The sequence below is a fragment of the Syngnathus floridae genome, chromosome 18, assembly GCF_059516105.1.
Source record: "Syngnathus floridae isolate MCC-2025c chromosome 18, RoL_Sflo_1.0, whole genome shotgun sequence".
Taxonomy (NCBI): Eukaryota; Metazoa; Chordata; class Actinopteri; order Syngnathiformes; family Syngnathidae; genus Syngnathus; species Syngnathus floridae.
In genome coordinates, this window is record NC_142430.1 from 9,080,738 (window position 1) to 9,091,945 (window position 11,208).

The 11,208-nt window shown below is 39.6% G+C and overlaps 2 protein-coding genes across 5 annotated transcripts in view; both read right to left on the reverse strand.

Moving 5' to 3' along the window:
• LOC148382921 (V-type proton ATPase 116 kDa subunit a 1-like) overlaps positions 1–7,403 on the reverse strand; it is a 29,258-nt gene extending 21,855 nt beyond the window's left edge. For 2 of the 4 annotated variants that reach the window (XM_088359163.1, XM_088359162.1), the window contains exons 1-2: positions 7,181–7,403; positions 3,804–3,935 (exon numbers count right to left, since the gene is read on the reverse strand). In XM_088359163.1, the coding sequence (XP_088215289.1) occupies positions 3,804–3,877 (74 nt within the window). In that variant the 5' untranslated portion in view covers positions 3,878–3,935; positions 7,181–7,403. The remainder of the gene's footprint in view (positions 1–3,803; positions 3,936–7,180) is intronic. The other 2 variants (XM_088359165.1, XM_088359164.1) reach the window with 2 other exon arrangements.
• A 293-nt stretch (positions 7,404–7,696) lies between these two features.
• On the reverse strand, positions 7,697–10,918 carry LOC148382923 (ubiquitin-conjugating enzyme E2 D3-like). The gene is made up of 7 exons (XM_088359115.1): positions 10,714–10,918; positions 9,997–10,060; positions 9,655–9,686; positions 9,459–9,536; positions 8,801–8,906; positions 8,631–8,724; positions 7,697–8,554 (listed from the first exon to the last, which is right to left on the reverse strand). The coding sequence occupies exons 1-7, from the start codon at positions 10,735–10,737 to the stop codon at positions 8,509–8,511; spliced, it is 444 nt and encodes a 147-aa protein (XP_088215241.1). The 5' UTR covers positions 10,738–10,918; the 3' UTR covers positions 7,697–8,508.
• Positions 10,919–11,208: the final 290 nt, after the last annotated feature.

Here is an 11,208-nt window from a genome sequence, read left to right on the forward strand (position 1 = left end):
TGAGCTTTATCCGCAACCATACAAGTAAGTGTGGCGTTAGGGGAGTTGAAGTTTCAATTGCATTCTCTAACTTGACAACTGTGTGACTGGGCTCGACGATGCTAGCGAAGATGATAGCATACTTTAGCTAGTTAGCACAGCGCACGCTCAAGTCCCACCCAAGTTAAAATAAAGGGGAGGAAAAAAAAACTCAATATCGCCCCACTATTCATGGGATGGGTTTATCGGTGCAACAATATATGGAAAAATAATTCAATGTATTTCATTACGTGGCAATCCCTGATCCCTGGATGTGCACTAAGACCATCGTTAGCAAACTAAAACATTCGATCAACTTAATAGCAAGCAGACCAATGAGAATCTGCTCTATGAATTGAACGAAAAAGCCAACTTTAACAACAAATTTAGCTTTAAAATCCGTGTGGTCCAGTCAACAATATATTGTTACCATTTAAGATGTGTATTAAAAAGCATCAGGACATGCATGCGTGTCAAACTTAAATGAAAATACTCAGTTTTGCTTTGCAAGCACGCCCCCTCATGCTTTTCCTGTGCCGTCCCCCTTCCCCCTCTTCCACAGGAGCACCATGGCAATGTGGATTCAAGCCCAGCAGCTTCAGGGTGATGCATTACATCAGATGCAGGCACTGTATGGCCAGCATTTTCCCATTGAGGTGCGCCACTACTTGGCCCAGTGGATTGAGAGCCAACTCTGGTAATTTCACTTTCTGTTTCAAACACAAAACTTCATGCCATAGCTACATTGATCATGGAGCTGTGACCATGCTGGCCGTGCCATATAAATCACCAAATAATTCCATTCATAATCATAAATTCATATCAATTTGAGTTCTCTCGTTTATTTTTGCCCATGAAAGGGATTCGGTGGAGTTGGGCAACCCAGCAGAGGAAGCCAAAGCCAAGCGTTTGCTGGACAACTTGGTGGCAGAGCTTCAGAAGAAAGCCCAGCTTCAGGGGGGAGAGGATGGCTTTCTTCTTAAGATCAAGCTAGGACACTATGCAACACAGCTAAAGGTAACCTAGCATGTTTTATGCCCAGCATCAACATGGATTGTAAATCACTGTTTGATTTTAAATGCAGAGCACATACGACCGCTGTCCTTTGGAGCTAGTGCGCTGCATCAAACACATCCTGTGCTCCGAGAAGCGATTGCTTCAAGAAGCCTTAAATGTAAGTATCGAAGCGACTTGGTATCAAATAAATAAAATTGCGACTGGTCTGCTTCCTGTGGAGGTGTTTTGCATTCAACAATTTCAATTCCTCCTTTTTTTTTTTGTGCTAAGGCAAATTGTGTGAGTGGGGGGCAGGTCATAGACAGCCTCTCCCAGCGCCATCAGCAGATCGATCAGACCTTCGAAGAGCTCCGATTAGCCACGCAGGAGACTGAGAATGAATTGAGGAAGCTGCAGCACAGCCAGGAGTACTTCATCATCCAGTACCAGGAAAACCTGCGCCTGCAGGGTATGCACTCCATCAATAAATGTATTATTTGGAAATGCTCTTAAGGAAACAAAGAGCAGCTATTCCCCGAATCACTGATGGTCAAATACATTTTTTTTTTCCCTGGCTCTAATCTTGCTTTCATTTTGGTCAGCCCAGCTGAGCAGTCTGAGCTCCTTGCCTCCAGCTGAGCGCACCCAACGGGAAAGCGCACTCCAAAGCAAGAGGACCACTGTTGAGGCCTGGCTCGCCAGAGAGGCTAGCACGTTGCAGAAATATAGGCTTGTATGAATAGCCAATATCATTTCTTTGCTCGTTTCAACAGAGGTGGCAAATCTTGGTCAAGAAACAAAGTAACAACCCTGCCACTGTTTGGCTTTAACTCCTAGAATATTATTTTCCAGCGCCGGTCTTGCCTGTAGAACAATAACTCGTGTTTTACGGTGACTCCGGTTTCAACGGCATACTTGAGTAAATGTTTAAGCAGTTCTGAATGGTGACATTCCTTTTCACAACATACTAGTACACATTTTCCAAATATCTCATTTGTCAGTACTGTTTGAAACGTGTTAGCCACTTTCTTTGGTTTTTTTGGGTTACCAATACATTTTCCTCTTGATAATGCATCTCACTTTCAGACATTGCATGGTTTCAAAAACATTATTTTTGTCATCCAATATTGGAGCACATAAAAATATGCAACCAAATAAAGTACATTGATACAAGTGCATCTCACGGTGCATTTGCAGGACCTGTCAGAACAACACCAAAAGACCCTAACCCTTCTGAGGAAACAGCAGACTTTGATCCTAGACGAGGAGCTCATCCAGTGGAAGAGGAGGCAGCAGTTAGCTGGAAATGGGGGTCCTCATGAGGGAGGACTCGATATTCTCCAGTCCTGGTATGCATTTAGGATGGAGGCTTTTTGACATGATTTCATGTATTATTATTTCTTAGGTGCGAAAAGCTGGCAGATCTGATCTGGACCAACCGACAACAGATTCGACGCTGCGAACATCTCACTCAGCAGCTTCCTCTCCCGGGCCCCATGGAAGAGTTACTGAGCAAACTCAATTCAGACATCACCGATATCATCTCTGCCTTGGTTACTAGGTGAAAATAAAACCTTAGTCTAAGATCTCTCGCTATTAATCCAAGTCATATCGTCATGCAAACGGTTATGGATGTTGCTCTTCATGTTCTCCTTGGTTTTAGCACCTTCATCATTGAAAAGCAACCGCCCCAGGTGTTAAGAACCCACACCAAGTTTGCAGCCACCGTGCGACTCCTGGTGGGCGGAAAGCTCAACGTCCACATGAATCCGCCTCAAGTCAAGGCTTCCATCGTGAGTGAGCAACAGGCCAAAGCGCTACTCAAGAACGAAAGCACACACAGGTGAAGGAGAAGAAGCTAGACTTTCTTGCTCTCTGCTTTGTTAAATCATGGAAAATGATATTAAGTGTCAAGTTGTTTCATTTTTTTTTTTTTTTTTCACCTCCACATTTGGTAGTGAAAGCAGCGGTGAAATCCTTAACAACAACTGCGTGATGGAGTATCAGCAGGCCACGGGTGCTCTTAGTGCACACTTCAGAAACATGGTAGGAAACATTCAAACAAAATGCTGATTTTTTTTTTTTTTTTTTTATAAATGTATCAATTTATTTCTGCGTTCAGTCCCTGAAGCGAATCAAGCGTTCGGATCGCCGAGGCGCCGAGTCAGTGACTGAGGAAAAGTTCACAGTTCTGTTCGAATCACAGTTCAGCATTGGAGGCAATGAACTGGTCTTCCATGTTAAAGTAAGAGCAATCTTCAATTTCAATGCGATAACTGAATTGGTGATAAATCATATTTCTAATGTAAGATTGCTTTGACCTGCAGACGTTATCACTACCCGTGGTAGTGATAGTCCATGGGAGTCAGGACAACAACGCCACAGCGACAGTACTTTGGGACAACGCCTTTGCCGAACCAGTGAGTCGGATACGGCAGTCTTAATCAAGTGAAATATTTCCCTGCATGATTTGGTTCTTGTCTCTTCAGGGCAGGGTTCCATTCATTGTACCAGACAAGGTACTCTGGAGCCAGCTCTGTGAGGCCCTTGATATGAAGTACCAGGCGGAAATGCACAGTGAGCGTGGCCTGTCAGAGAATAATCTGGTTTTCCTGGCACAGAAAGCTTTCACGAGTACAAGTAACAACCCAGAGGAATACCGCAACATGAGCATATCTTGGGCCCAGTTTAACAGGGTGAATGAAGCCAGCGACAAAAAAGCTCACTCTTTATAGTCATAGAAGAAAAAAAATAGCATCAACTTGACTCTTTTGAACAGGAAAGCCTACCTGGACGCAACTTCACCTTTTGGCAGTGGTTCGATGGAGTCATGGAACTTATGAAGAAACATCTCAAGCCTCATTGGAATGATGGGTAATTCATGTTTTGTCCTTGTTGCAGCAGTCAGACTTCATGATGAACTGGAATAGAACCAAAAATGCAAATCAGCACCTTCCACTTGATGACTTGAAACTTTTATTAAAATGTCATTTTGAATGATTGCAGGGCCATCCTGGGGTTTGTTAACAAACAGCAGGCACAGGATATGCTCATGTCCAAACCTAATGGGACATTTCTCCTACGCTTCAGTGACTCTGAAATTGGTGGCATCACCATTGCGTGGGTTGCAGAGAATCCCAACAAAGCAGGTACTGAATCTACTGCACATTAGATCATATTATGGATTATATAATGTACTTTTTTTTTTTTTTTTTACCGTGGATCTTCATTACCAAGTCCAATGACACTGGCCTGACAGGCCCGATATAAGTTTCATACATAATTGCGATAAAAGCAACATGTTCTTGATGTTACATATTTTTATGTTTGATCTTTTTCAGCAAGTGGTGGAATCTAATTGTATGTTGTTCCTATGGGTGAACAGGTGAAAGGCTGGTATGGAATTTGTTGCCTTATACCACCAAGGATTTCTCCATTCGTTCCTTGGCAGACCGTATCAGCGACCTGAACCATCTCCTGTTTCTCTATCCCGACCGACCCAAGGATGAGGTCTTTGCAAAGTACTACACGCCACCTCTCTGTATGTATTTCAACGTATCATGTGAAATCAAAAAATACAGAATTGATTGAGATATTGAATCAAATTCATTCTTATTCATTTGACCAGCAAAAGCAGTGGATGGCTACGTGAAACCGCAGATCAAACAAGTTGTACCAGAGTGAGTCATCTATGGAATGCCAAATGATTATTATTTTTTTTTTTTTTTGACATATCTATTAAAGTCCACATTTCATTTTGACAGATTCACAACCCCGAATCCTGAACCTAGCGGAACAACTCCCACATTCATGGACCAGTCATCTTCTCCCTCTGTGGTTAATCCCAACAATTTTGCCGCCTACCACTCAATGTGAGTGAGCATGTACACTTATTTTACAAACACATCTCTGAATAAAAAAAAGTAGCTCCATTTTAAATGTGCCATCTGCTGTTGTCCTCTCAGGGGGGATGCCATGTTGGATGCAGAGGGAGACTTTGACTTGGAAGATACCATGGATGTAGCCCGACATGTGGAGGAGCTTCTGCGTAGGCCCATGGCCAACCAGTGGAGCAGCCAGCAGTCCTGAACGGGGGGACGCATCCTATCCACTATCTCTCTTTGGCGCAAACGTATCTTCATAATGGTCAGGTATTCAACAAACATCCATGCCTCAAACTCTGACAGCAACTTGTCCGTCTCTAACCTGGGCAGCAGTATTGGTGCCTTTAAACTGACTTTTTTTTTTTTTTAATACACATTTGCATTCAAATGTTCCTCACTGGCTTTCATCAGGTCGATAGCAGTCTTGAAGCGCAGTATGACAGTTTACATTTGTCAGTATTTTTGTAAATTCAATCTTTAAAGCACACAATGGAAGCAAATCGAGCTGCGGGTGGACCCAAGCTGACTTCTATATATCGTGGACTAATAAACAATGATTCACACTCAGATTTACACAAATCTTGAGTTTTCAATGACCTGGGAGGAAGTGTCCGGAGAAAACCAACACGGACAAGCAAACTACACAGGATGGCTGGAGCTCCCATTCCAACTGCGAGGCGGATGTGCTAACCACTAGCACACTGTGCTGGCCACAAAGTGTTCATTTTCCTGAAATGATTTCTTTTTAAATGTCGAGGAATCGATTTACAATTGTGCAGGCGGATGACATGTATATAATGCTTACTGAACATTTACATCCAAACTACTAATGGATACATATAAACATACACATGTTGGACATGAATATGCATACATATTGTATATATGCATACTTATACATAAATAGTGGCTATATACAGCGGCTCTCAAAACTCTACACCCCCCCTCCGTTCAAATGCCAGGTTTCATACAGTCTATAAGCTTGAATTTTTTTTATATATAATTCATATGGCAGTGCATAAGACCTTTTACTACATCATTGTTGTGACTTTTAGAATTTATTTTGTTTTTCCATTATGACCTTTCTTTAATTGGCTGGAAGAAATTACAATTTTCTACTCTTTTATGTTTTGGGCTGTGGCTTCAATTTAATATAATATCGTTTCATGTATTATCAAATATGGTTCCTTGCTCTATGTAGGGCAAACGAGCACTTCTTAATGATTATCTCTTACCATGCTGCATTTCTTTTTGCATCACGTGGCCTCCGCAATCACCAGATTTTTAGTCTGCATTTATAATATATAAATATGAAATTTCATGCATATAATAACATCAATATGTACTAGCTCAAGTTAAAAAAAATGCAATTTATGTGTAAAATGGACACAAAATAGTTTTGCTTATTGTGAAGGATGGGGGGAACTTTAAATTCTGGTCTTGAGTATTTTTTAGGTGGCATTTGTTCTTTTTAGGGACACTTAATTTGGTTATATTGTGTTGCTTTAGTGTCATGTATAAAATGGGACATTTGTAGCTATTTGCAGTATAGCTTAAACATAGTAAGATTAAATTAGTACTAAATATGTATAATTCCAACGCCACTTTGCGTTACTACAGGCCACCATATATCTTTTTTGTTTTGTGGTGTATTCCAAAAGGATAAATAAATGCCACTGTGGTATTATAAAGGCAAAATCATAAATACTGTCACGGTCTATCTTTATCAAAAGCTGCCTGGTGAGTTAAATGAAATGTTGCCTTTGGTGCTGGGACTGTCGCCTTAAATGTGAAGAATATTTTTTTATGATACAATATGACACCTGAGAAAATGAGAATGCTTGAGCAATCATACCACCTGAAGTGTTTAATTTTGCTAAATAAAACCTTTTTTTTTTTGGTCAATGGGTGCCTGTCTGGCTGAATACATTGTAGTTGTCAGTTTTCTTTCCTCCTGTTGATAATAAATTGGAGCCCTGATGCTCAAACTCACCACTTATGTTCTTTCTAGTTAGTTTTCTTGGTTGTCATGAAATAAAATGACTTTAAAGGTGTCATGTTTAAAGGTATCATGGTTCTAAAAATCCTTCCATTTTACATTTGATTCATTCAGTTGTGCTCTCTATAAGCGGTCCCCAACATTTTTCGCGCCACGGACCGGTTACATGTCAAACAATATTTTCACGGACCGGCCTTTATATAAATAAATGTATAAATACGATGGAATAAAATGATACGACTGGCATAAAACCAAATACAAAGCGCATAAAAATAAAACTCACCATGAAGTATCTGCTTCGTAGCTTTGTTTTGGTAGCCGGGGAAAATCCCGTTGGAAAGGGAAGCAGGGTTTTCAGTGCCTTTGTGGCGAGCTCGGGATATTCTGCCTTGAATTCAGCTTTCTTTTTCTTGTAAATCGGGCTTTTTCCTCTTTCCAAACATCTCTTTTTCTTACTCATTTTTGCTAGCTTCGGGACGGGACCGGGACGAGCGTCTTGAATTCACCTGGGTCAAGAGGCACAGGTGCGCCGACGGATGTAATTAGGAGGGAATCCCCAATTTTTTTTTATATCTTTCAAAATAAAATCTTTCTCATTTTTGCTAACTTTGCGGGCTCGAATGGTGAAACGTCATGTGACCGAGACGAGCGTCTTGACCTGAATTAATTGATCGTCGATCATATATAATATATATATTTATATATTTTTTCTGAACAGCAATTATTTTTTACACTAATTTTCGTTTTAAATGAGGGTAAAAAGATTTCAAGAAAGCTAATAAAGCAAAACAGTTGGAACTGGACTGTACCATTCTTTATTTTAGTACAAAATTTGCCATATAGGCGTCAAACGTGAGAATTTGTACAGGAACAACAACAACATAAAAAGATTTTCACACTTTCTGGAGTTTAGATGAATCAAATCAATCTAAGTGTCAATACAATTCAGGTACACCCCTTAAGACTGAACTAAAATTCTGATCTCTTATGTTTGAATAATTAAAAAAAAAAATTCAGTAATTCTCGAGGAGACAAGCCACTTTTTTAAAATGGCAGCTTTACAATGATTTTCCCAGATTAGTAAAATAAGTATACTTTTTAAAATACTGTAAAGAACAAAAAAACAATGAGATGATTTCAAAACTGCTTTTGATGTTTAGGGAGACAGTACCTGTTCATTATTCCATTCAGCATACAGGAAGTAAAACAAAATGGAACTACGTCCAAGTTATACTGTTAGAGGAAATAAAAAAAAAAAGTGTCCATTATAATTTTTAGAAATACAATCAAGTTTAGAAAAGCAAATTTGGCATTCCTCCTTGTGCCTGAATGGCAGCTTATATAGATTTTTTTTTTTTTTTTAATCAAATGACAAAAATGCTACATAGCGGTTTCTAATAGCTGGTCTTAAAGGAGAATTCAAAATTGTAAAATGACTAAAAAGCACCAAAACACGCTGCTTAACTTTCAGCTATGAGCCTCACGATGAGATAAATGTCATTGAATATTGTTGATTGGAGGTTATTCAATTCCTTACTATATTTTACAGTGTTTTGTGACTTAAAAAAAAAATAAAGGAAAAAAACCATGTTTATAATGCAACTGTTTTTGTTACATGGCATACTTTTGGGTCCATTCTTTTGCTACTTTGTTGTATCTGAAGAGAGAGAAGAGGAGGAAACATTAAGTTCCACAACCATCCAAAATGGCAGACTTTGGATGTGCGTACTAACTTGTCTTTGTCATTCTTGTACATCTGTGCTATATCTGGAACTAAAGGGTCATCCGGGTTTGGATCACACAGCAAAGAACATATGGACAATAGCACTGAAAAAGCCCAAAAACAATATATATATATTTACATCTCGTTGGTCACAACATGAAGCGAAAACTCCAAACCTACCTTTTGACACAGTTAGCGCAGGAGACCACTGCGACCGTAGAATGTCCAAACAAATACTCCCATTGCTGTTGATATTTGGGTGATAAATCTTTGTTGTAAACGCTACCTGGAGAAGAGAAGATTATATTATTAGTTACTATGCCACTGCACTGACAAGAGACTTGGCAAGGAATGTTAAGTTCCACAGCAAGTGCAAGACAAAATGGAACCTTGCACCTCGTTCTACTTGCACATCCTCAAATATTTTCTCACCTAATCACCCAGCTCTTTTTTATATATATTATTAAGGTTTGATGTGACTTAAGGACCATCGCCAGGAGCCAAGACAATGTTATTTTCTTGTTTGCTCGCTGCTCTATGGCAATATTTACTTTGGCCACTAGAGGGCATATGTAGGCTACTTGTCAGTATATTACAGCATGAATATTGGTCATCGTAGTTATTTAGGAATTGCAGTCACGTTTTTAACAATTTATATGCTTGTTTGTCAGGGAGACGAATTACGCTAACAGCTACTTATCCCAAAAACAACAAATCTAAACAATGCAAAATCATTCTTGCCAAGATAAGAAATGGGACTTCACCATTTTTGTATTAAATGTGAATTCAAAAGATGTTTTGTTGCGATCACTTGTTGAAAATGATCAATGCATCTCACCTTTGGTGGCTTGAAGGGGTAGTCGGTGGGGAAATGAATGGTGAGGAAGAAAACACCTCCTTGGTAAGGACTGTCCCCCTGACAGGATATGTGAGAAATTGCACAACTGCTTAGACATTATAAGTATTAGATTAATGATGCATGAGGAATTGATATGTGTCACAGCCCAGTTAAGAAAAATTAAAACCCTACTCACCGGACCCATTATTGTGGCCTGCCAATGAAACACTGAAATCAAAAAGGAAGAGACAAATATAAAAGCAGAAGAAACCTGTAAGTAGCTATGCTGGCCTTACTCCGACAAACCAAAATAAATCTGATAATCCAGTGGAACATCTGAAGTTGAATACCTCTGTCATAAGACTGAGAATGTGACCTAGCCTTTACAGCACGCAAGATGGAATATGAGATGTCACAGCTCAATCAGTGAGCAAAGAATTCAGCCCTTTTTTTTTCTTTGCATATGACAAATAACCAACAAATAAAATGACAATGAACTGCTTCATTGTGAAAAATGAACTGAAATGTGTTCACTCACAGTCATCGCTCACAGGTCCAGCAGAACACTGTGCTGGAGGGTCTCTTTGCAGGTCCTGCAGCTCCTGCTCAACAAAACAGAAATGCTGCTGTCACTCATTCATTTGAGTATTTGAATTTCATTTAATTACGCTGCCTACGACAGTTACTACTGAACAAAACACATCCTGCAGTTCACAAATTAGTTTTTAGCAAGTTAATTGTTGTTCATTGATGGTTCCAGGAAATGTTCTGCTATCTTCATCGTTTTAGTTTCTTACTAAAGGTCTACTTGACGTCACTTATTGGCAATTTCAGGTTTAAATAAACACAACAGTTAATTGTACATATGTTTATTGTAATACGAGACTAGTAAAACCAGCTTGTAGTCGTTTACATACCACTATCCAGTTTCCAAAATATAACTAATTGTTGTTGACAGGAGATACCTAAAGCTTGATTTTCAACTTTGCTAGCAAAAGTGGTCCAACAGGAACGCTTGCAGGTATGTCTCAATTGTGCTTAGCTTAGCAAGCTAACCTGAAACTTTGAAGTTGTCATTCTCTGCCTGGTTTATTGATGGAAGTGTCAACAATCATATCGTTTGTCAAACCGTTACTGAGTCCCGCCGAAGTGGTTTAAATGCGGGGAAAGCGAGGAAACAGGAGCAATAGCAACTTTGTCTAATCATTAGCCTTCGATGGTCCATTTATCTACCGCTAGCAAGCTAGTCAGTTACCTTATTTATTCTCTTCAGTGCCATGTTGACTGGTGTAGCCGAACTTCAACAAACTTCGTGTGACTTTATTCGTTTTAATTTGGATAGAGTGTCACGATCAGTAATTGTAGTTCATTTCCTTGCCCGGCAGCCGGTTTACGGTTTGTGCATTTATGAGAGCTCTTTTGTTTCCGCCTTCTGTGTTTACGGTGGCCAGGCCGAAAGGCATCATGGGAAATGTAGTTTACAAATCTCGAATCAAACACACGTTGACGTTTAATTGTGATGCGGTCTTTAAATTGCATGTTGTCTCCAAGAAACCAATGAAGCCGACTTGAGAAAGATTCCAAACTCTGACAGGAAATGTTTTAATGATCATTTTTGGTGTAATTTTGGAGCAACATGTGACGTAAGATAAATGCACACATAAACCTCATTATGTTGTTATGAACAAATGCAGACAGTGTCAACTGTGTGTATTCGTTATCTCTGTGAAATTGCATTTCCAGCAGATAA